The sequence below is a fragment of the Sarcophilus harrisii genome, chromosome 5 (genome assembly GCF_902635505.1).
Source record: "Sarcophilus harrisii chromosome 5, mSarHar1.11, whole genome shotgun sequence".
Taxonomy (NCBI): domain Eukaryota; kingdom Metazoa; phylum Chordata; class Mammalia; order Dasyuromorphia; family Dasyuridae; genus Sarcophilus; species Sarcophilus harrisii.
In genome coordinates, this window is record NC_045430.1 from 49,249,294 (window position 1) to 49,274,986 (window position 25,693).

The 25,693-nt window shown below is 32.6% G+C and overlaps 1 protein-coding gene across 1 annotated transcript in view; it reads right to left on the bottom strand.

The window, feature by feature from the left end:
• The window catches only part of PTPRQ (protein tyrosine phosphatase receptor type Q), a 313,790-nt gene extending 288,478 nt beyond the window's left edge, over window positions 1-25,312 (bottom strand). Inside the window, exons 1-10 of the mRNA XM_031941204.1 lie at window positions 25,143-25,312; window positions 13,451-13,594; window positions 12,957-13,004; window positions 9,946-10,083; window positions 8,950-9,085; window positions 5,567-5,821; window positions 3,359-3,573; window positions 2,916-3,105; window positions 2,498-2,785; window positions 577-861 (exon numbers count right to left, since the gene is read on the bottom strand). Of these exons, the coding sequence (XP_031797064.1) occupies window positions 577-861; window positions 2,498-2,785; window positions 2,916-3,105; window positions 3,359-3,573; window positions 5,567-5,821; window positions 8,950-9,085; window positions 9,946-10,083; window positions 12,957-13,004; window positions 13,451-13,498 (1,603 nt within the window). The 5' untranslated portion in view covers window positions 13,499-13,594; window positions 25,143-25,312. The remainder of the gene's footprint in view (window positions 1-576; window positions 862-2,497; window positions 2,786-2,915; window positions 3,106-3,358; window positions 3,574-5,566; window positions 5,822-8,949; window positions 9,086-9,945; window positions 10,084-12,956; window positions 13,005-13,450; window positions 13,595-25,142) is intronic.
• Between the last annotated feature and the right edge of the window lie 381 nt (window positions 25,313-25,693).

The following is a 25,693-nucleotide window of genomic DNA, read 5'->3' on the forward strand; positions in this document are numbered from 1 at the left end:
TCAATAGTGCTCACTTAAAGCTCGTTTAAAAACATTCAAATAATCGCATTTTTATTCTTCTTATTGAATGAACATGGAGTATCTTCCAAAGACACCCTCCCTTGAAGTTAGGATTAAAACATTTCTCTTTACAGGTGCTAGGATGAGACTGCCACCTAATGTTAAATTGGTCATATTGCATGAGAAAACAATCAACTAAAACTAACTACACAAAAAGCCACCAGACTTTGGCAAAGCTAACCTAGTGGGGATAATCCGACTATTTTGATGTAACCCAATGTTACAAAAATAATGATAACCATTAAGATTTTTTGGATATTTATATAATGAGACTGATAGTTTTGTAAGATTTATGACAAGACTAAATTGGGCTCAGGACAATATTTAAATTATGTAATTAAATATGATTCAATTTTGAATTTAATTACAACCAAGAATTGAAATTTTAATGAAATGAGTAAGAAAAATTTGAAAATGATAGTTACATCTTTTTAGATGAAAATTTACTAAATTTAGGCCAAAATTATACTTTAAATTTATATTCTCAAACACCAATCTAGAACATAGTTTTGCTACCTGTTATGATTAATATTGGTTTCTCAAGGCAGCTTAAAGATCCTTTTTCTGCAACACTGAAAAAATGGATCTGGTACTGATGATAAGGTTTGAGGTTTCCTATTACTGTTGTTGTGTTGACTTTTTCCACGGACAATGCTTCTGACTTATTGGCTTTGGTATCCAAAATGGTCACAAAGTAATGATGGAAAGAGGTGCTTGAAAAATCATCTGGGGGATCCCAGTGCAAAAATATCTCCATTGGCGTTACACGTGTCACTATCAAATTTTTTGCTTGTAATGGGCCTAATAAAAGAAAAGAAAAGAAATATCTTAAAATTCTGCCTAATAAAAATATGTTTGAACAAAATTGTTTAAGTGAATTTCTTTTTTTTTCAAATTTAACAAGCAAAAGCCCTTATGAGGAATTCTTTATTTAAGCTAATAATCCAGGTAATTTCTCAATTTTATGTAATTTATGCAAATAGTAATTTCCAGACTCCCCCTCCCAATCTGTAAACAATTATCCTGTCCTAATACTCATTTTTATACATTTAATGTTTTCCTCTTAAATCAATGAAACTAATATAATTGTGACCTTAATGCAATTTTTGTTAATTATAGTTAAACATATTAGTTAAAATTATATAATTAAAGGTGCTGATACTTCAAGTTCAAAATAGTCTATATTTTTTGAGTAAATGATGTAGGTTTGTAGATACTTTCATTTCCAAGTTTATGGGGCCTGCCTAAACACATGCTTAATAGACATTCCCTTGAAGAATGCCTTCTCCTTACAAGGAAACATCAAAATAGAATTTTAGTAGAGAAGATTTCTAAATTCATTTCTGACTAAATTATTTTTTGAGTGGAGAGGAGGGAGAGAGAACTTTATGTTCTCCTTCAAAATGGCATTACTATGCTTCATTCAGTGTGTCAAAAATAAAATAAATCAAGAAGAAAAACCCTGATCCAAGCGAAGACTTGGATTCTTAGTAGGCTGGACAGATGCAAGGATACATTTTTTAAATAATGATAACCTTTAAAGATGAATACACTCTTCAACAATAAAGTAACTTTTCAGTTAACTTTCAGTAACTTAGTTGACATTGACTTAAAGATTTACTATAACTGAAAACTTAATTGCCTCCAAGGCCAAACTAGTGATGATACTAACTAAACTTATTCTAGTTTTCAGACAATAGACATAGTCACCATACCTCCACTTTTCTCTTTGCCTACTTTCTTGCAAGACCTAGCAGTAAGCAAAAATAAAAAACCTACCAGATTTAGAACCTAAGTTCCTGGGTTTGTGCTACTTATTACTAATGTGATCATGGGCAAGTCTCAGTTTCCTTTTCTGTAAAGGAAGGCAGGAATGGAGGAAGTAATTACATAATCTCAATGATCCCTTCTAATTCTAAATCTGTGATCCTAGGACTCCCCTATTTCTATTCCCCATTTATTACTATTTCTTCTGAAATTCTAAGACACTTAAAGTCTAAGCCAAAAGTCTCAAAAATGAGCTTCACAGGCCTGTATTATAACACAAAGTTATATGATATAGTGCTTTTTTTATTCAGACAAATAGGTAAGCAGATTAAGGAGTCTTTAAAAAAAAAAGTCTTTTTGGCAATAGTATAGAATAAATGTGAAAGTGGAATTTGTTATCAATCCAATCATTCAAAAGTTACTTATTATGCACTAGATATTAGAAACAAAAACTTTTGGTCAAAAACAAACACTTCATAGTATTATTGATCTTATACTTATGTCCTCAAGCTTCAGCTACATTATAAACCCATTGAGAGAAGAAAGTTTTTGTGTAGCCAGCACCTAATACAATGCCATATACATAGCAAGTATTCAAGAAATATTTGTTAATGTTATTGATGATCTCTTAAATGTGTACAATAATATTCCCGGATTCTTTGTAACTTACGTGTCTCAACTATCAGAACTGGACTTAACACAATCTGAGATTCCTCTGGGTTCTTTGCTAAGAGTAAAAATCTATAAATATGTCCAGCAGACAGTTGCATGATTGTTTTTTCAGTTGAATTTAGAGGCACAGTCTCAAAGTACTGCCCATTAGAATTTTCGAAGTAATATTTAATAACCAGCTTATATCCAGATTTCATCCATTTTTTCAAACTCTTCCAACCAAGGATAACTTGGGTTGTTCCAACATCCTTCACATAGAACCCAAAATTCTCTGGTAATGAAGGTACTGGAAGATATAGTTTTGGAAAACATAATTTCACTAAGCTTTTTTGCATCATAATTTATACTATTTTAAAACATTAAAATAGCCAGATTAATTAATGGTTATATGGATGAATGTGAATGAAAATAATTACATTCATATTCACAAATATATGGCAAAGGGACATAGCAGAAAAACCCCGTAAAGAAGTAGTTGGATCCGGTAGCATTTTGCTGTAGAATATAGCAGTCTGTTTCATTCTTTGGTAGCAATGGAAAAGAAAAGATTTCATCTTTCTTAAGGCTATAATAAGATCCATCTGTCCACAAGGGGTGACCTTCTTTCTGTAATAAAAGTTACAGATTAATTAAACCAATTTAAATGTAAATTAGGTATTGTGTTTTCACTTAGGAATGTTCTAGACCATGTATTTAAAATATCTCATTCAATCTACCAGGATATTTCCTCTCCACACTGTTTCCCCTCCCACACACATATCTGTGCTCTCAGTCACTAAATAATTCCTACTCAAATAGGCACTGACTACATAAACTACATCAGATATTGTCAAGTATGAGAGCTAATGCATATACTGACCTTTATATCATTAAGACCAGTCCAAGTTATTATTTGGTTGGTTTTTCTGAGATAAGAATATATAAATTTTTTTTCCTCTTCACTTTTTATATCAACAAGATGTGCTGAATGTAAAGGTATATTACAGATTTTCTGAGCTACATTCCATGGCTGGCTATCTTTGCTGATTCTGTAACAATTATTTTTTAATGCAACCCATTCTGGTGAGCAGGATCCTGAATATAAAGAAAAGTAATAAGTTTGTAAAATCTTTACAAAAGGCAACAGTTATGTAATTTTCCCAAATTTCTTCACATGAAGTAAATAATCATGAAAACCTATGAGAATCAAAAATGTAAGTTGTTGCTTGTTTCCCATTGTTCTTATGCAAATAGAATCATTAAAACTGCTTTTGGGCAATTTCTTGTACATTTTATCATGTTCATAGATTGTTAAAAATGAGTTCTTTTCTGAATGGACTTTTATTTACATATTCCCCAAATTTTTTGCCTCCAAGTGATCTATTTTACTGTTGTTTCTTTCCTTACCAACTTCTATGGGAGTTGAAAAGTGGCTTTAAATATTTGTGCATAATTCTCATTTCCCTTTCAAGGGAACCAGTGTCTCTCCAACTCTTAACAGCTACACTATATTTAGCTTGCTCAGGATCAGACCTCCATGACACTTCTTGGCCATTTCTTCAATATGTTGTTCTCTGTGTATATTCTATTTCTTCCTTTTCTTCCATCTTCCCTTCCTATATTGTTTTCTGCCTTTAGAATGTAAGTCACTTGACTATAAAAACTGTATCACTTACTTGTATTTATACCCCAAGGGGCTACAGGTTTGATAAGTCCTCCTCTCTCTCTGTCTCTCTGTCTCTGTCCCTGTCTCTGTCTCTCTGTCTTTCTGTCTCTCTCTCTCTCTCTCTCTCTCTCTCTCTCTCATTAGCTAGTTTGTTGGTTTGCTACAATTATCCCTTTTTTCATTTTAGGGAATTAAAAGTATATTGTTCCCTATGGCCTTTTTCTTGTTTGTTTTCTTTCATAATTTTTTCTTGCCCTAGTACAATGTAATTCAGATTTGTTCACCTTTCTTCAGCCTTGCCATCCACTGAAAAAGCCATCCTAATCTGGGTACAAAAATCAATCAATGAGGAACATTTCAATTCATTTTTTGTAATTAGCTCAGCACTTAAGTCATCCATCTTATGTTAGCACAATAAAATAGGGAACAGGAGAATAGAATTTTCTTCTGTTCTTTTGAAGTGGAAAAGACAAACAATTCAGTGTGAAAAAAAAGATTTCATTTTTCTATTATGCTCATCTCTCTATTCAAACTATTCTGCTAATTCCCTTCTTGTTCTTTTTCCTTTACTAATTCACTTTTACAAATTAGATAACTTCATTTAATATTATTTGATTCTGCTTAACCAAGATAAATTAAAAAGAAGAGTCAGCCTGTCTCCAGTAATACTTACTTATGGTCCTATCTAGTTATATAAGAAATAGCCCAGAATATTTTCATTTCCTTCTTCAGAATTAAAAAAAATCAAAGATATGTGATTTTATTCAACCATTCTAAAGATTAATTTAGGATTTTGTAAAGAAAATGATGAAGATACCCATATATCCTTTGATTTAGCAATGTAACTGCTAAACTACACACAAAGATCCACTACATAAGATAAAGGAAGGACCCCATATATACAGAATATTTGTAGTAGAAATTTTTCTACCACTAAATGTCCATTTGGAAGACATAGATAGTTAAGTATTACTGCACCTTAAAAATAATGAATACAAAGACCACAAAGAAGCTTGGGAAGACTACATGGACTAATGCAAAGTCAAGTTAGCAGAACCCGGAAAATAGCATACACAATGACTACAACAGTATAAATGGACAAAAAAGAAAGAATTAAAAGGAAAATAAATGTTGGGTAATTATAAAGAACAGAGTTGGTACTGAAAAAAAGATGAAAAATACACTTTCTTTAATAAAAAGAATATTGAACAATAAACATGTCAAAATCTATAAATGTATTGATTAACTAGTTTTGCAGGTCTGCTTTTTTATTTCTTCTTTTTTCAAGAGATGCTTGTTTAGGTGGGGGAGAGAAAAATACATTTAGAAATGAAGTGATATAAAAATGAAGGATATTAATAATACTATTGCTAAAAATCAGTCATCAAACATTTAATCAAATCAAACAAAAGAGCTACCTACCTGTTTCAACATGAATATCCAGCCTCTGGAAAACATTTATAAAATCCAAGTGCAGCTGTTTAAATTCAAATTTGAAAATGTATAAAGTTGAAGGTTCCAAATGGCCCCATTCATAAAATATCGCATTGTTCTGTATGCTTTGAGATGAATTATTAAGAGATATTAAAACTGAAAAGTCATGGGGCAATGTACTCCAGTTAAAAGAAACACTTGTACTTGTCACAAGAACTTTAATGTTATTATTTGAGATCCCACCTGAAAATATCAAAGAACATAATTAATCAACACAAAGTAGCAAAAGAATATAAAAGCAAATAAACATATATAAAATCATAAGAAATCATACTTCATTGGGAATTTTAGTAAATTATTTACAAAATAGGAATTTGGTAAAGAATATGAATTAGAATATGAGTAAGTTGAATGAGTTCACAAAATCACAGAATTTGAGAACTGAAATGGATCTTGTCTAATTCATACTTGAAAGATGTCCTTGCCAAAATATATCTGATGTAGAATCATTCAGCCTCTGTATAAAGACCTTCAAGTAGAGAAAAGGCATAAAGGCAACCTATTCCTCCCTTGGACAAATTTAATTATTAAAAATAATCTTTATAAAAAATAATAGCTAGAATTTAGATTGCTCTTTAAAGTTTTCAAAGTGATTTTACAAATACTATCTCATTTGATACAACATACCTATGAAGTAAAAGCTGTTATTAGCTCTTTTTACAGATGAGTAAGTAAGGCTGAGAAGAATTAAAGGACTAATGTGGTGTCACACAGTTATTAAGTACATAAGGCAAGATTTGAACACAGGTTCAAAGCAAGCATGCTATGCCATCTTTTCCTCATATCGAGTATAAATTTGCCACTGCTCCAGATTCTCCCCATTAAGGGTCAAAAAGAACAAGCCTAATTTTTCTCTGAGATAACTATTTAAATATTTCATGATGGTTAGCTCTCATGCACTCCTTGATTTCTTTCTGAACTAAACATTTCTAGTTCCTTCCATCACTCCTATATGGCATGAACTCAAGGCTCTTCATCATCCTGATTACCCTTATCTTGGTACTCTTCAATTTATCAATATCCTTCTTAAAGGAGGATGAGGAAATGGTACCCAGCTCAGGACCCAGTACTGCAGATAGAGTCTGACTAAGCCAGAATAGACAGGAACTCACTCTCTCACTCCTGAATTTGATGCAGCCTAATATTGGATGAGCAGTTCTGACTTCCATGTCACTGCTTAGTCTGTGAATCTGTAATCCTCTAAAAGTCCCAGATCTTCTTAAACAAATTGCTTTCTAACCACCATCTTCCCCATTCTGCACTTAGGAAGTTGAATTTTAATCCAATTTTAAGATGTTACATTTTTCCCTTTTAAATTTCATTTTAACTATCCAATATTTTAACTTCTCAAGACTTTTTGGGATTCAAAATCGTTTAACTAAAGGTTTACCTAGGCCTCCAGATTTAAAAGATATGTAAATGTGATGGGCATGTCACTTATACCTGTATCTAAGTCATAGATTAAAATGTTAAAACAGAAAATGATCAAACACAAATGCAGAGTACTTAGAGTGCTAAGTTCATGATATTCATGAACATTCCTAAAACCATTAATAATCATTTTTTAATTCAACCATTTAATAAGATTGCCTCAGGACCACCTAGAAATCTTTATTATATAAAAAGAATCTCTCTTTCATGACATTCAATATATATGTGTGTCTATATATACACATGTCGATAAATAAATAGATGATAGAAATATAAATAGAGATACATATATACATACATATAAACATACATAAATGATTAGAAATAGTAAATAGATAAATAGGTAGATGGAGAGAAATACATAGATGGATAGACATACAGAGAGTAGAAACACAGATAAATAGATACATACATACATACATATACACAAATATTAACTTATGGATTAAGTAGATTTCATATTTTAAAATATTTATTTTTATGTATCCCTAAGGATCCGAGTTCAGTAGCTTGCACAAAAGAGATGCTCAATGCATAGTATAGGCTTGCTCCCTGGAGGGCCTCGGGGTCAGCCAGAGTCAGGATAAATTAAAGTTCTTGGTTTTTAAGGGGAGAAGGGAAGGGGGCAGACAAGCAAAAATCCTGGATTCTGGAGTCCAGAGTCACCAGCCTCTCTTCTCCTCATCCTGCAGCCAAGTGCCTCTCCTCTCTCTCTCTCCACCCTCTGATCCTTGCCTACCATTATCTTAACTTATCTATGATAATAACTCCAATTATCTTAACATTCAGCAAGCACCAACTGTGAGAAGAGCCACTTATCCAAATATATGCTAATAGAATCATTGTCTCACATTGAATAGGTAATTAGCCTTAAATGCTCAGTTGTATATTCAAGCATACCTTTTTGGAGTTTCAGCCCTCTCTGGAATGTTGAGAGACAGCAAATTCAGGTGGTAGAATACTGGACTTAGAGATAGAATGACCTGGATTCAAATCGTACCTGTGTGATCCTGGGCAAATGACTTAATCTCTCTATGCCTCAGTCTCCTATAAAATGAGAGGCTTAAGTCTGATGTCATCTAAAGTTCCTTACAGCTATATATCCATGATATTAGACCTTCATATCTGTCTGTACTCTGAACCCTTAAGACTAATGCTACATTGCATCTATAGAGAATAAATTCTAGGTTGGCCCCAGGGTGGATACCATCCCTCTTTCTACTGAGTCTATAAAGTGAGAATCATTGAATCTTAGTATCCTAGTGTGGCAGTGAGACATAGTGGAAAGAGCCTTTGATTTGTAATTTGGAAGGCAGCTATGCTAACCACTATACCACCAACGCAGCCTGATTTGTAATTTGAAGGACTGGGTTCAAATTTCTACTTTGTTACTTAATACCTATGTATCCTTGGGCAAGATATTTTATTGCTCTGGGTTTCAGTTTTCTCGTTTATAAAATGAAGCATTTAATCATGTAGTTTCTTAAATCTCTTCTAACATAAAATCCCTGATCCTCTGAATGCTGAAGTAGGAAAAACTCTGCAGAGTATCTTAGCATCTTAGACTATATTCAAGGTCTTTTCCAATTCCATGATGTCATGATTCTATAACCTTTTAAATGTCATTTCCCTTTTTTATACCTTATATTAAATATAAAAAATTAAAATTCTTTATATTGATTCATTTTGGAATCTTGTAAAATAGTAGAACAGATTATAGCTGTCATAATTTTTGAAAGAATCACTATGTTTTTATTTTGACCAATTAGTCAATTATTCATCAAATAAATAACAAAGTATGCTATCACATATACCTGACTCCTTAGTTCCTATGTGGTTGAATTTAGTATACTATCACAGCTAAAAATTGTATTACTTACGTGTCCTGAATGATTTTGCACTTAAAATTTCCCCATTTCGTACTGACTGTATAATGATGTTATATTCTTCATTTTCCTCAACTGTTATTGTAGATTTCTGAACCTTGTGTTGTTCTGCAGAAATGTTTTTCACATTCTAGAAATTGATAAGATTAATTTCCTTATAAAAATAAGTTTACCTAAGGAATTAACTTCAATAACAATTTAACATGAACTTTTCATTCACTTTATAAAAAATATGAGAAATATGGGATATATGGGGCATAATCTTATTACCAAAAATTCAGGTACATTAATCTTGAAAAATCCAGTGAAATACATATTCAATTTATCACACCCCTATAGAAATATCTGCAATATTAGTTTTTATTGTTTGAGTGAACATTAAATTAATTATTGTAACATTTTATGGACATATTACTTGTCGATGTTTATGTAACCATATTTCTAAAATAAAAGCATTCTAAGGGTTCTAACAAAAGGAAGCAAAAGGCATGACATTATAAAGATCTGGTTTAGTATTTCCTCTGAGGGATGCTGTTTGGGGATTAGGAGTGTGGTGTTCAGGGAAGCACCCGAAGCAACTCTCTAAAAGTATCACTTGCAAAGCCCATGCTGTTCTAAATTGGTAGTTAGATAATTCACAGGAAATCCAATAAATATCAGTACCAATGAAATCACAGGTCTGTTTCAAAGAAAGGAGAGGGGTAAGGATGATTAAAACAAAATTTATGTTGAATATTCTTCCATAACATCATAAATTCAGAGCTGAATAGGACCTTAGAGGTCTTCTAATCCCATCATTTGTGTACTGAGGAAATGGCATCTAGAGAGATGAGCCCTTTCTCCATGGTCTCACAGCCAAAATGTGTCAGAGGTGAAATTTGAAAGAGGCCCCCTGACTCGATATTTATTCTTCTGCACCATGCTGCTTTTTTAAAAAACAAATTCACACTACATTAAACACTTAAGAAACCAAAAGGACAGGTGCCTTACTTTTTTACTGAAGTCTTTGATTGGTTGATATTTTAAAAAATAATATTCGGGCTTTTCTCCTTTAGGAAACTCACTCCATTCGGTAAAAATGGTTGTAGATTGTTTTCGTATTGGCCCACAATATAAACTCTTAGAAGTCTGTACCAGAGGCAAAAACAAAGCTGATAAAATGAACAAAATATTTAGCAAATTAGGGAAGCAAAGCATAACACTCTTTTGAAAGGAGTCAGAATCTCTTTTTCAGGCTTAAGAGCAAATGTCACCTTAATTGTCTAAAATATGCAGTGTCCTCAGGGTATAGTCCTACTACCTTGTTAAGAAGAAGTATGTCAGAAAGGACTGAAGGAAAAGAAAACAAAATAGAAAAATTCTTCATTATTAAGGTCTAGGAGACATTGAATAGGAAAATATTATAAACTAATGTTTTATCTAAAGATCTTTCAGATGGCAATAGGTGCAGTCTTGTCTTTGAATAATAGTTTGATAAAGTCATAATTCCTCTTCCATTGGATAGATTTTGATCTTTCAGTCTCCTCTCTCTACTGCCCACAAATAGGTAAAGCCAGGAGTTCTTTACCTGATGGTCTGGGGATGGATTCCAGGGGATCTACAAACTTGGATAGGAAAAAAAGAATATGTCTTTATTTTCACTATCCCCAAGTGAAATTTAGTATTTCCTTCAGTTATGATTTTTTGAGGGGAGAGGGAGAAAAGGAAGCCACAGGCTTTAACAAACTGTTAAAAGAATCCATGACATAAAAAATTTGTTAAGAATTCCTGATCTTGCTGAAATTGAAGAATGAGAGGGAGAAAGGGAAAGAAAAATGAAGAGAGAGAGAGAGAGAGAGACAGACAGACAGACATTAAATGTCTCTGGATAAAGACATTAAAGTCAGTCAGGTATGGTAAAGCACATCTTCTGAAGGCCCTGTTGTTCAGAAGGCTGAAGATGATCACTTCGAATTAGGAGTTCTGAGTAAAAGTAGGACTGAACTGGGTGTCCGTATGAAATCCTGCACTGTTATACAGGTTCCCAAAAGTGAAGGACCACCAGTCTTTCTAAGGAGCAATAAACTGGTCTAGATCAGAAAAAGAACAAGCCAAAACTTTATATGTTGATCAAGAAAGGAATTAGGCTATGAGTGGCTACTTCACTTCTAACCTTGGGAGATAGGGAGACTCACTGTCAAAAATAAGGATGGAAAGACAAAAAGAAAAGAAAGAAGTAAGAAAGAATGAAAAGAAGGTTGAAGGAAGGATGAAAGGAATGAGGCAGGAAAAAGAAAGGAAGGAAGGAAGGAACAAAGGAACGAAGGAAGGAACGAAGGAAGCATTTTTCTATTGTTCAAAGTGTTTGGGCATTATTTTTTAAGCTTTAATGTCATCAATAATGTACAGATTTGAAGTTCAAAAAACTGCCAAGTTATTTGACAATTCATGTAGCATCTAAGAAGATGATGCTCAAACATTTTTATACCTTTGTTTTAACTTTTGATTTCAAAGAACAACTTTTAAAAGAAAAGAAAACTAAATGTCACATAACTTTAATTCATATCTGTCCTGGAAAAGTAAAATTTTGTTCATAGATCTGGATCAATATAGCTTATCTTATGATTATATCACTATGCAGATGAAATCACATGGCCTTCAGATATATATCAGCTGTGTAACTTTGTATAAGTCATTTAATGTTTTTGAATCTGTTTCTCATTTCAGAAGTGAGGTTAATAATGGCATCTATCTCATAAACTTGTGAGATTACATATGTAAAATGCAATGTAAAAAACCAGCTGTTATATTACTATGATAGAGTACCAACTTTATAATAAAAGCTTGGAAGACCTGAGTTCAAGTTCCACTTCTGATGCATACAGGTTGGTTAACCCTAGATAAATAATCTAACACTTCAGTGGCAACCAAATTTTAAATTTCAAAGAAGATGCCAATCTGCATTAGTAAAGGACTTTCTTCATCTGAGAATTCCATATGCCAATGACTTAATAGGTCCCATCTCCATGTCTACCATTATTAATATTATTTACATCTTAAGATATTTTCTTGCAAATTATTTTGTTTTACATTATTAAAATTCAATGAATCCATCCTCCTAAACTGACTGAAGGAAGTATATATCCTCAATGACCAGCATTGTCAATGGCTGTCAAACAATAGGTATTTATTAAATGCTTATTGATTAGTTGGGTGATAATTTTTCTTCAAGAAGATCTTCAAGAAAAAGCTGAATGACTTTTTGTCAGAGGAAATATTTTTTTTAGGTAGAAAGACTAGGAAATGTATTTTTCTAGGTAGAAGTTTGTCCATAAGGTCCCTTTCAGTTCTAAGCTTTTTGATTCTTTGTGATTCTATGGAATAAACTTTAAAGGAGAGATTTTGGCAGGGATAATCTCAAAGCAGCAGAGGAAAGCAACGAGTAAACCCACTCCTCATGGGACAGTGTGCCAGAGATTTGAGATATCTCTGACATCTCAATAGCCAGTACAGGAAAGGAAGGCAAAGGATTTTGTCTCTTCAAAGAAAAGCCAATTTCTATTTAGCACTTGAAATTGAAATACATATGTAAAAAGTATTCAGAAAGATTACTTCAAGTTCAGCAGTCTGAACTTTTTTTTTACAGCTGGTCTACCAACTTTGTAAACTAATTGTTCACATTCAAAATATTTTCCTCTTTTTACTATCAACAGAATGAATATACTACTTGAAGATAATTAACCAAAGATCAGTATGGTTCTTAAGTACTTTTCGTAATGTTATATAAATAACTTAATTCTTCCAAGTGATATAATATTGCTTCCCATAATTTATCATAAAGTCCAAGATTTCCTAAAATATTTTTCAGATTTTTCATATTATTTGGAAATTGTTTCATTGCTTATTACCAAATTGATAGCAATCTCAAAATTTATTATTTTTTAGCATCTCTAGGTCAGCAAAAAAAGATTTTTGAACATAATTGCTCTGTGATTAGTTATATATTCAGGGTAATCTCTTACCTGAAAAATGTATTCAAAACAGAAGAACAGAAGAATTAACTTGTACATCTGAAAAGCAAATTTTATACAGATAAATTATACAAATGCATTTTTAGCTTCAAAATACAATTTTCTTGGAATATGGGGGAGATTAAATGAAAATGAAATTGATCACTTTCAATTGATATATCACCTGGAAATTTAAACTGAATAATTATCTGTAAATCTATTATATAAGCTGATAACCCACATGATCCACCATTCAAGATATTTAGCAAAACAAGAACTTTCTAAGTAGTCATGAACTTTTGCTACTAAAAGCTGTAAAAAACAAGTATAAAAGGTAGATTAATAATAACACAAATTATCAGGCAATTACATACAGAGTTACACTGTGCTGAGAGAAACCATTCAAACATAAATTATAGGAAATCTAACCATACACCCACACACAACTATAGTAGTAGATTTTATGGCAAACATTCTTAAAAGACCATCTTTAGGGGAAAAAATACCTTGTGAATACAATTCTCACTTGAATGATGTTCACACCCAACTTTCATTTAAATTCCATTTGTTTCTAAAATGCATCCTATGGCATTAGGACCATATTTCCTTGGAAACCCAACTTCTTTGGAATCTTAAATTCAGTCAAAAGGCTATAAATAAAGAAAAGTAAACAATATTGTGTTAACAAAATACTTACCATTATTGAAAATATCAGTTTAATCATGACTATCCTCCAGGGTCAGTTTTAAAACATCCTCAGACCCTCTAATTTCTGCCATTTAAATCTCATTTATTCCCTGTTAATCAGATGTTTATCTTCTATAACACAATCTAATTAGAAATAAATGTCAATATCCCAGGACACAACTTTGTGAACATTAAACCTGGTTAATTTTCTCAATTTACTGGCTTTTCATTTGCAACTAATGTCTAAAAACTAAGTCTACAATATTACAAGTGTTATGAAGACTTCTGAACTGGAGTCATATTTGGAAATTTTTATGTGGAAAAAAATTCATACATTTTGACCAGAGAAGGAATCCAGTTCAACTCACTCATTTTACATGTGAGAAAAATGAGACCTGCAAGTTATTAATTAATCTGTTCAAGGTCATGCAGAGATGGAGTTTAGAACAAGCTCCACTGACTCAGAATTCAACTCTCTTTCCATTGCACCCCACTATTCGGAGATATTCTGTGCTTGAATGAACTTTTTAAAATATTTTAGTCCAAATTTTTGATTTCATTAGTGTAAGGAAACAAAATGGATTAGGAAAAGAACTTTCACAAAAGTGTATGAATTTCTGTTCTTATACTTCTAATCTTAGTTGCCCAGAGGATTGAAAGGTTAAAGGGGCTTGCCTCCAGTCAGACAGCCAGTATGTATCAGAGGAAAGATGTCTGTACTCTTCTGGCTCCAAGGTCATCTCTATTTCCTCTGTCCTACTATTGCCCCAGAGAACCAAGACAGTTTTAGGGAGAGAACAAATGTTTGATTTCATAAATGTGGGAAACTCCTTCCATTGAATGGTGATCTTTAAGTGGGCATCTTGCCTGTAATGGCAAGCTTAAAAGAGAGCTTAAAAGTTGAGACATTCTTAAATCACCTGGTCATTATACATCTGATTGCAAGGTTTCCCTTCTCAGGGATCCTTTTTTAAGCTCACATTACACATGAACACTCGATTTGAATTCAAATCTAAATCCATAATTCCAAGTGATAGAGACATCTCTTAGAGAAACAAAGAGAACACTCTTCTGGAGTCTGAAATAATGAAAAAAGATTCTTGTAGCATGGCTATAGAGCTAGAATGAAACTCAAAGAGCATCCTATTCTAAAGGAAAAGGATAAATGTATATGTATATGAGTGTATATGCGTATGTGTTTATGTATATATATATATATATACATATATATAATATATGTATTTTGGGGTATGAGAGGCACTGTAGTACAGTGGATAAAGAGTTGACTTCAGTCAGGAAGAATTTGGTTCAAATTTTGCTGGGATGCATGTTAATTACAAGTGAGAAAATCCCTTCACCTCTCAGAGCTGTAAAAAAAAATAGTATGACAAAAAAAATAGTATGACTAGTATGGCTAGATTTAATGCAGAAAGGATGCTGACCTGCATTGCCAGAAGACACTTTTTCCTTCTGGGGTTCCCTATGCCCCTATAAGCCTAGGTCCACTCTCCATTCCCATTTATATTGTGGGACAGAATAAGAAAAAAGTACTTGAGAAGATAATGAAGGTACAGGAGGCAGGTAAATCTCATCATTCTAAACAATTAGTTCTTGGATCCACTTTGATCTACAACTCACTCTCAGCATCTTCTTCCTATCCTCTCATATCCCCAGGTGATCTCAACTTCCCTTTCTTTCTGAGGATCAAGCTAAGCAGGCTGGATCCCCACTCTCCTGCTCTGCTACCCTCTTGCCTGGGACAAGATGGAAAAAGGAGTGCTGCTGCTAGGACTGAGCTCTATTGAGCTCCCCACACATACACTTTGTTTCCTTTAAGAGCTCTCCCCAACTACATTTTTCCAGAGTATCTTCTTTCTTTCCTTTATCCCCTTTCCTAAGTTGTCCACTCACCGCAACTTCTGTTCCTTTAGCTGCTGCCTGCTTTATTTGAGCCATTGCTGCCCCTCTTTTTTGTTAGGTTAATTAAGGGAAGGTTTCCATGGAGACAGGGAAGAAGCCAGCAAGGAAGAATGAGTAGGAGTTAGTGTAAAACAAAAATCCACAGACAAGGAAAAGAATGATAATCAGCTAGGGGTGGGGGAGAATACATTAGGGACTGATGGAAAGCATATACATCATACTTAAAAATGTGGAGAACTCAGATTGGTTCAGCTACTTTAGGGATGGAAAAACACAAACCTTTAAATAAGTGATATTATGGTCTAATTCTATCATCAGGTAAAAAGGGGGTGGGGGAAATTAACCTTCATATGACCTTCAACTACTTGACTAACAATTTGGTCCTGATAATAGCTGACATTACACCAAGTTTGAAATTTTTACAAAGTGCTTTCCTGTTATGTTATATTATATTATATTATATTATATTATATTATATTATATTATATTATATTATATTATATTATATGAAACTCATTATATCAAGAACTGTAGTTATTATTGTTTCCATTTTTCAGATGGGGAAACTGAGAGGTTAATGACCTTGTTCAGGATCAGTAAGTAAGGTAAGATTGAAACTCCAGACTTTCCCCATACTTGATAGACTTCCTTAAATTTTTTTTCCACTTGCAACCCCTTTTTACCTAAGACTCTTTTACATAACCTAGAGTATATAGGTATATAAAGTAGGTATACAAATAAAGTATTTATGTAATAAATCATAATTTTACAAACTACTTAAGTTATGCAACCCCATATGGAGTTACAAGCCATAATTTAAGAAGCTTTGCACTATGCTATATCTTGTTACTGTAAAAAAGACTGACAGTATCATTCCCTGTTATCTAAATTAACTATTACCTTTTTTGATAAGGATATTTACATAAATTTTCAGATGAACTGGGATGTAACATTTTTTATTTTAAGTTTGGAACCTTTTAAATATATATATATATATATATACACACATATCTATATGTGTATATATGTGATTATTAATCTAATTGATGTGTTGTCAGTAGATTAATATCTAATGTATAACATACTTATATAATATATTTTATTACCATAAATGATATATAAATAGATAAATATTGTGTAATATATGTGATATATTCTGTTTTTATGATAAATATACAAATAATATTAATCTAGTTAAAAATTCTAGGAGAGACAAAATATTCTCATATAGATAATATATTCTATGGAGAACTAAGGGACTCAATTTTTATTAACCATTTTTTGTTCCAACTCTAAATTCATTTATGATCAGAATTGTACTTGCCTTTTGTACCAAGTAGCCAACACTGTCTGAAATTTAGATCAGTCTCTTCACAAGATTTTGTGTATATAAAGAGACTAGATTTTCCGAATTGATGGGCCAATATTATTTCATCATCCAAACAAAAACATACTCTGGTATCTTTTTTTTGCCCATATGTCCTACTCCACTGCTTTAGATTCCTGGAGATTTATAGAGAGCAGGTAGTATAGTATGGTAGATAGAAAACTTTGAAATCTGGAAGATTGGAATTTGTCTTGCCTTAGACAGAGACAGACTATATAATCCTAGAGAATCAGGTTGTATAAATTTCCTGATTAGTTCATACTGCAACTTTATATCCATGAAGCCTGATACATGATAAGTAGTGAATAAATGCTTGTTGATTTACTGGTTAAATGATATTTAGAAAACAGTGGTTTTTTTCTGCACCAAAAGATAAGAACTGAAATAGAGGGAGACAGAGACAAACACACACACACACACATAGAGAGAGACAGAGAGAGAGAGAGAGAGAGAGAGAGAGAGAGAGAGAGAGAGACAGAGAGGGAGACACACAGAGAGAGAAAAAGGATTAAAAGAGAAAGACACCGAAAAGATTGAAGGAGTTAGACCTTGGAGGTGATCGGAAAAAAATAGAAATGAGTAGGAGGTTGGCCTTTATAAAAAGAAAGGCTACTTTTTCTGCTAAAGAAAAAAAAAGAGGAGAGAAGGATGGGTTTTGAACTTGGAGAAAGTGAGATGGAAAAAATGGATGCATGCCTAATGAATGTCCTCAGTCTAAGTAAAATAGTTATTATGAAGGTTTGTTCTCTCATCATCTGAAAGAAAGAAAGCATGTTAACTCTCACTTAGATTTTTTACCTTTATAATTGGGAAGTTGGATTGAAACATCTCTAAAATCTTTTGTTAGAAATAGAGAGAGCGAGCTGGTAGGGATAACAAAGGTCATATAGCCGCCTCATTTTATAGACCACCAGATGATAATGTAATAAACTGTTCTTTCTGTGTCTCTGTCTGTCTCTCTCTCTCTATCTTTTTCTGTCTCTCTGTCTCTGTCTATCTCTATTTCTTTGTCTGTCTCTATCTCCCTTTTTTCTTTCCCTCTCTTCTTTTGCCTTTCTCCTTTTCTACCCCTTCCTTCTCTTTCTCTTCCCCTTTCTTCCTTCTGCTTCTTCCCTCTTACTCTCCTCTCTCTGTGCCCTCCTCTTTTGCTTTCTACATCTCCCCTTCATCTCCCTTTATAATGAATCTTTTCCCTCTTTCTCCCCAAAAAAAAGTTTTCCTTGAATTTTCTTCCTCAAATTGCCAGCCTAATTATCTTCTCTCTTTCACAGTAAAAACTTCTGGAAAAAGAAGCCTCTACTTCCATTTCTATTCCTCTGTCCTTGTAACCAGGCTTTCAACTCTACCATTTTATTGAAATAGTTCTTCCTAAGGTTAACAAGAACAATTGCCTTTTCTAATTCCTGATGTCTTGTCTTTATGCATCAACTGAAGTGGTTGACCTTTTCCTTAGACATATTTCTTTTTATTCTATGGTACTGCTAGCTCCTGTTGTTTCTCCTAGTCAATCAACGAAGTATTTATTAAGCAGTTATTATGTCAGTCTGCTTCTCCTCTGTCTCTTTTGCTGGTTGTATTCCCCTTTAGCTCCAAAAATAGTTTTCCTCTAAAGCTGAAAATTCAGACCTCTTGTTTTGCTTTTTTTAATGTTCTTTGGCTGATGACTCTACTACTTGCTAGGATTTCAGTCATTATCTCTATAAATATGACTCCTGGATAGATATATCTAGCCTCAATCTCTCCATTGCACTTGAGTCTCAAATTTGCATTAATGTACATTTTCACTTGAATGTCCTGTCAGCACCTCAAAATTGAAATACCCAAAGATGAATCTGTCAAATTCTTTTCAAACCTGTCCTAATTTCCAGTTTTTTACCTCTCTATCACATGACCATCTCAGTTACTCCAGGCTTAAAACTTTGACTCTTCCTTTTTCACCATTCCACTTGTATTTGTACAAAGGTTATTTAAATTTGTCTTTGTATTTTCAGTGTTGGTTTAATGAATAAATGAAAAATCATTTATTAGGCTCTAATTCTGTGAAATGGACTATGCTGAGCACTGAATACACAAATGGAAAAGCAAGAACTCTCAAAGAGCTCACATTCTCACAGGAATTGAAATTGAATTGTCTTCCTTGGTATTTAGGCCCAGACACATAGGTGCACATGCATATATGATAAATGTGTGTATATATGTATATAAACATATCACATTTTTATTGTTCAAATAAGCAATGAATAACATGATACAAATCACATTCTTCCTCATAAAAACTGCTTCCTTTTCCTCCCTTACTCATATCTCTCAATAACTCCCTGTCTCTGCCTGTGGATGTGTAATTTTTTTTTCATTTTTGTTTGTTTTTACTGTATCTATGATTTCCTCAGCTTTGGAAGTTTGGAGGTTCCCAATGAGCAACACCCTCTATAAATATGCAAAGCAATATCTGCTTTGATGCTTAGAGAATGTTAAAGAGCTTAAACATATTTAAACAGAAGTTGATGTTCTCTTAAAGCAGCATTTAGTACTTTTCATGCCTTGAGAGGCACCAATTTACTGATATTATACATTTATTACCAAAGTATGAATCTATGGAGTGAAAAGCAGAATTTACTGGCAAAAAAAATGTAGATTTTAAACATCTCATATCTTTTTTAAAGAAACCCTAAACTAAGATAATATACTTCATTATCCTTTCTTTTGTCTCTTGAAAATTATCACTTTAAATTAAAATAAACTCAATTATCCATGTTAACGAATACTTTGTATTTTTAAAATTGTAATGCACAAATAATCCCCAAACCTCATTAAACCTCATGAGATAGGTTTAACTAATGACATAGTTAGCTGAGTTAGTTAGTTAGTCTCTGGGACTGGCATTCTGTCTGTCTTCAAGGTATGAATACCTTTAATAAAAATCTCTAAAGGATAGTAATAGAAGTCTATTACTAGTCTGGTCTTCATAACAATCTACTATGGATTTACTCCCTCTATGTTTTATAGAATCAGAGCTAAAAAGGACCACCAACCACTTCATTTTGCAGATGAGGAAACTCAAGCCTAGACAGGTTAAATTACTTGCCCACAGTCATACAATCACTAAATTGAAGTGTAGAATTGGAGCTCAGATTATCCTAACTCCCAATCACCCTAGCTACTGTACTATACCATCATTCCTCTTGTCAAAGCCTTTTTGATCTCACATTTTTTCAATCTATATCTGAATGAGTTCCCTAAATTTAATGATATCTTTATTGTAAAATAAAACTTATTTTATGCCATCTTAAAATTATTCATTTTAAACTTCAAATGATACAATTTTTCAAACTTCAAGAAAAAAGTAGATGAACATGAGTACTGTTTATATATATATATATATATATATATATGTATATATGACTACTTGTTTCTGGCAGAGACTACTTATTTTTTCTTAATCTTGCGAGTGCTTCATATTAGGCCTGGCATAGAATGGGCACTTAATGTTTATTGTTTAATTGATTTAGAGCTATATATTAGAAATTTCTTATTGAAATCTCCTTGCTTTATAAAGGAGTTGGTGAAAAAGGATAAATAACTTGCCTACATGTGGATAGATAACAAAAGAACACAAGCAAAAGTAATTCTTCAGCCTCCAAAGTCTTTTTCATTCTACCATATTTCTCCAGCTAGTCCCTGGCAAAGGTACTAATGAGTGGTGAAGTTGAAGCCTTTCATTAAAATTTGGGGTATTGCCTGTGGTAAAAGAATTACATTTGTTCTTAGTTTTCTTCTGAGTGTTGTGTTCAAACCCAGCTACCATATGTTTGGAATGATGTTGACCATACTCTCCAGAGGAGAGCAACCAGAATTTGAGTCAACTGAAAACAATGCCTTGTAAGTTTCATTTGAAGGAGCTAGGTACACTCTACTACATGCTTAGGCAAATAAAAGAATATTTGATAGGGAAGTCATCTGCATGTATTCTTATTATTATAGAAAAGGGAGTAAATTTGTTTTATTTGATCCCAAAGGGAAAAACTAAGACAATGGGTGAAGATTGTAATATGGATGGAAGAAGGGAAAAAGTATTTCTACAGAGCCTACTATTTGCTAAGTGTTTTACAAATATTTTTTCATTTGATTCTCACAGTTAGCTACTGTCATTATACTTGTTTTATATTTCAGAAAAAGTAGGCAAGTGACTTTTCCAGGGTCACATAGCTTGTATGTGTGTAAGGCTGAATTTGAACTTATATCTTTCTGTCTTCAGGACCAGTATTCTATCTACCTATATATCATCTGTTCACCACTAAAGTTAGACTCTATGGAAAACAAATCTTTACATAATCATAAATGAAATGATTGAGATATCTGGAGTGGTGGGTGGGTGGGTTCCCTTTCACCATAGGTTTTCATATAGAATATGACTTTTAAGCTAAGATTTAGAGGAAAATAGATGGCATATGGGGAATAATATAAACCAAAATGTGGAATCACCTCTTGGTGATGTTATCAGCTGTCAAAAACTCTATTATTTCTATTCAGATGATTTCCAAAGCCCTATGGTCATCTTCATCCCCCTACCACAAGAATTTGAGCTCAAACCCCTGGGTCTATCAGTCTTTTTCTGTCTGGTATCTTCTCTTTCCTCAAAATTCTTAACAAAAATCATTCCTCCTGACCCTCCCTTTGCTTTTCAGCATCCCCCCTCCCTCTCTCTCTCTCTCTCTCTCTCTATATATATATATATATATATATATATTCTCATGGAGGAAATATATATACATATGTATATGTATATATATTTCCTCCATGAGAATATCAGTTTCTTTAGGCAGAATCTGTTTTTCATGCTTGTATTTATATTCCCAGTGTTTACTTTAGTGCTGGTGCAACACTTCATAAACAATCCTTCTATCTCTTTATCTAATCTATCTCTATTATCTCTCTATCATCAGTCCATGTCTATCATCTATCTTTATAATATCTATTATATCTACCTATCTATTATGTGTCTCTTTTTTATCTTCCCACCTCTGGTTTTTCTCCCTTGAACATCAATAACTGTATATTAGACATTTTTGACTGAATGGCCTGAAGGCATATCAAAGTCAATATGTCAAAAAACAAAATTCCTTATTCCTCCCGCAAAAAAATTTCCTGTTCAAAATGTTTCTATTTATTTTTATTGAAGGTATCATCATCATTCCAGTCATTCAAGTTCAAAACAATGGAGCATTCCTTATTCTTTCCTTTGCCTCATTCCCACATGGATAATAATTTGTCAAGTAATGAAATCTATCTCTACAATATCTTTTGCATCAATTCCCTTCCCTCCATTCATATAATCATCACTCTAGTTTAATGCCTTATCACCTCTAGCCAATTAAAAGAGTTTTCTAAATGATCTCCCTGTCTTAAGTCATTCCTGTCAGCTAATTCATCATCCACACAACTGCCAAAGTAACATTCTTAAAGCAGAACTATGAAATTAGTCTTCTGGTAAAAAAAAAAAAATATTCCCTATCTAAACTGAGCCAAATTTTAAAAAATAAGAGCCATTTCCCAGTTGATAAATAGTCAAAAGATATTAATAGGCAATTTTCAGAAGAATAAACCAAAGGTATCAATAGAAATATGGAAAAATCTCTTAGGTCACTAAAATTTTGAGAAAGAAAATTAAAACAATTTTGAGGGACCACCTTACACTTTTCAGTTTAGCCAACATAACAGAAAAGAAAAGTGGTAAATTTTGGAGGCACATAAAAAAATAGGTACACTTGTGCACTATTGGTAGAGTCCTGAACTAGTATAGCCATTCTCGAGAAAAAAATTTGGAACTATGACCAAAGAGTTATAAAAGTGTGTATACCCTTTGACCTAGCAATACTTCTGCTAATTCTATAACCCAAAGAAATCAAAGAAAAATGGAAAAGATCTATATGTATGAACATGTTTACATAATATAAAAAGTAGTGGCAAAAAATTGGAATTTGAGATTATGAACAACAATTGGGAAATGACTAAACAAGTTGTGGCAAATGATTGTGATGGAATACTATTGAACAGCAAGAAAATAAGGGAATAGTTCCAGAAAATCTTAGAAATATTTATATAAACTGATGCAAAATAAAGAAAGAAAAACCAGGAGAACAATGTACATAGTAATATAAATATTGTAACAAAAATCAATTGTGAAAGACTTAGCTACTCTGATCAATACAATGATCTATGACAATTACAAAGGACTCATCATGGTTTTTTATTTAAATTTTTTTCTTGCAATACAGTTACTATGGAGATTTTTTTTTAATGATTTTACATGTAGAATGGATGTTACTTGCCTTCTCAATGGGTGGGGAAGAGAAAGAATTTGGAACTGAAAATTTTTTAAATGATTGTTTAATAAACTTTTTTATGTTGCTATGAAAAAAAAAATGCTCCTTATCATCTCTATGATCAAAGAGCAACTGAATTAGCAACACAGTTTTATTCATAATCTGGCTCTAGGATATTAGGGTTATTACATATTATTCCCCATTCACACATTTTATATTATGTCAAACTGTCCTATTTGTCCTTTCATGTATGTGGCAACTGGTATCTTAACCTGACATAGGCTTTCCCCCTGTACTTTGAGTATTCTTCATTCTCTCCTCATCGTTCTAGAAACCTTAGCTTCCTTTAAAGTTTGGTTTTCAAGTGCTAGCTCCTATATTCCCTTATATCCAGAGTTACTAGAACTCTATCCCAAGATTACTTTATATATTTTATTTTAATTTCATGTATAAATATCATTTCCCTTGAAAAACTCTCATAAGCTCCTTGAGGGCAGAGATCAAAATCTTTGTTTTTGAATCCATGTCTAGTATTTAGTAGGCACTTAATCATTGTTGATCGATCAATTTTTATTTCCCTCATTTAAATGACACAGGACTTAAATATCATTCTTGAAAGATTTACGAGTATTAAAATCACTTATAAAACAAAAACAACAAGACAAGACTAAGTCACTGAAGAATTGTCAGTCTGGAAAAAATTAAAGTTTATATATGATTTGTAAGCTTGCTATAAACTGCCATTACAAAGCAAAATTTCATTTTGAAATTGCAGATGATTTTTTCATATATTTTATAATTAAGACAGTTACTTAGACTCTGACAGAGTCCAGAAAATTTCATATTTGGAACTGGTGCAGGACCATGCCTATATCCTTAATGCAAACATTAAAAAAACTCATAGTATTTTCAACTGAATTAATCAGTGTTCCTATCTTTCTCCATTTCTTTGTTATTGTTTCTATTTCTTGGGAGTCTATTTCAATTACCTCTTTCAAAGATATTTTCCTCATAATTTTCTCAAAAAAATAGCACTTTCATTAGCTATAGGATAGTAATCATCTTGAGCCAGATTTATTTCACTCTGTAAGGAGAAAGCTATTATTACTTCAGAATTCATAAACTGTACTATGTGAAATGAATTATCTGGGTAAAATAAAAAATAGGTTAGTAACTTGTTCACTAGCATTCCCTAAGTGTGATGCCAAATAATCAGTGGTTTTTCACATATCTGAAAATGGATAGGCTTCATTGTTTTTGTTTTGAAAGTGTAACCTTTCCCATAAACTTGTAGTGTCAACTTTTTTTACATATGCATTCACATATCTACATTAAAATCAAGTGATTGCATCAGACCTTTTTTTAATGATTACACATTCGTGTTTCAAATAGTTTTCTTTAATTAAAATATGTCTAGTATATTTAGTATAGTGCTCTTGATTCTAATTAAGAATTCCTAATTTTAATTTGAATTCATTTCCATCAAGATTCTCCTCTCCCATTTCAGCTGGATTAAGGTCTCTATCACAAAACCAACAAATACATTTTCTCATATTTTCCTAGCACTATGAAGGATTGTAACATTGTAACATTTGATTGTAACACTCAGTGCATTTGTAAATCTTTGTAAACAAGTCATACTAAAACAATGAATGAAACTTAAAATCGAGAATCTCTAAGTATATTCCTGTTCTTATTCTTTTGTTTCTGGTGTTCCTCATACCTGCAATATTGTCCTTCATCCTCTCATCAGTCTTTTAGTTAGCTATCAGTTTCTAAGAGTCAAATTTGATTTCCATTTCCTCCAAGAGGTCTTGACTGATTCCCCCCATCCATCCCCAAGTTGTAATTAACATCTTTGAGTTAATGTCCAAGCCTTACCTGATTGATCTCCAAGCCATTGATGGTTAGGAGAGGGCACACAGACCCATTTCCTGACAATCCTGTCACATGCCGTGGAGAGTAATTCTGAAGCTCCCCTTTCACATTCAGAGTTCAGCACTTTCAGTACTATGGCACTCTCACTTCCCCACTCAACAACTAGGTGGGGGAAGGGGGAAATGAGTGAGTGTCTTTGCCTTCAACAAACCTAAACTGTTTGGTGGAAAGGCAATGTTATTTCTTTCAAAGAGATCATGTCTGAGCGGTCTACTAGAGTTACTTAAGAATGTAAATAAGCTGCTGGATAAGAGAAACCATTGGATGTAATTTCTTTTAGTCTTTCAAAAAAATAAAAAAAGACTTGGTCCACAATAAAGGCTTAAAAAAAATTGTCACCATGGAATTGAAGGGAATAGATAGGGGACTGCTTCAGAAATAGGAAACAGAATAGGGATAAGTGGGCACTTTTCTGGATGTAATATAAATAGCAGGGTCCCCTAGGGATCAGTGTTACAGAGTTAGTCTTATTAATGATGTGTAAAGCATTACCC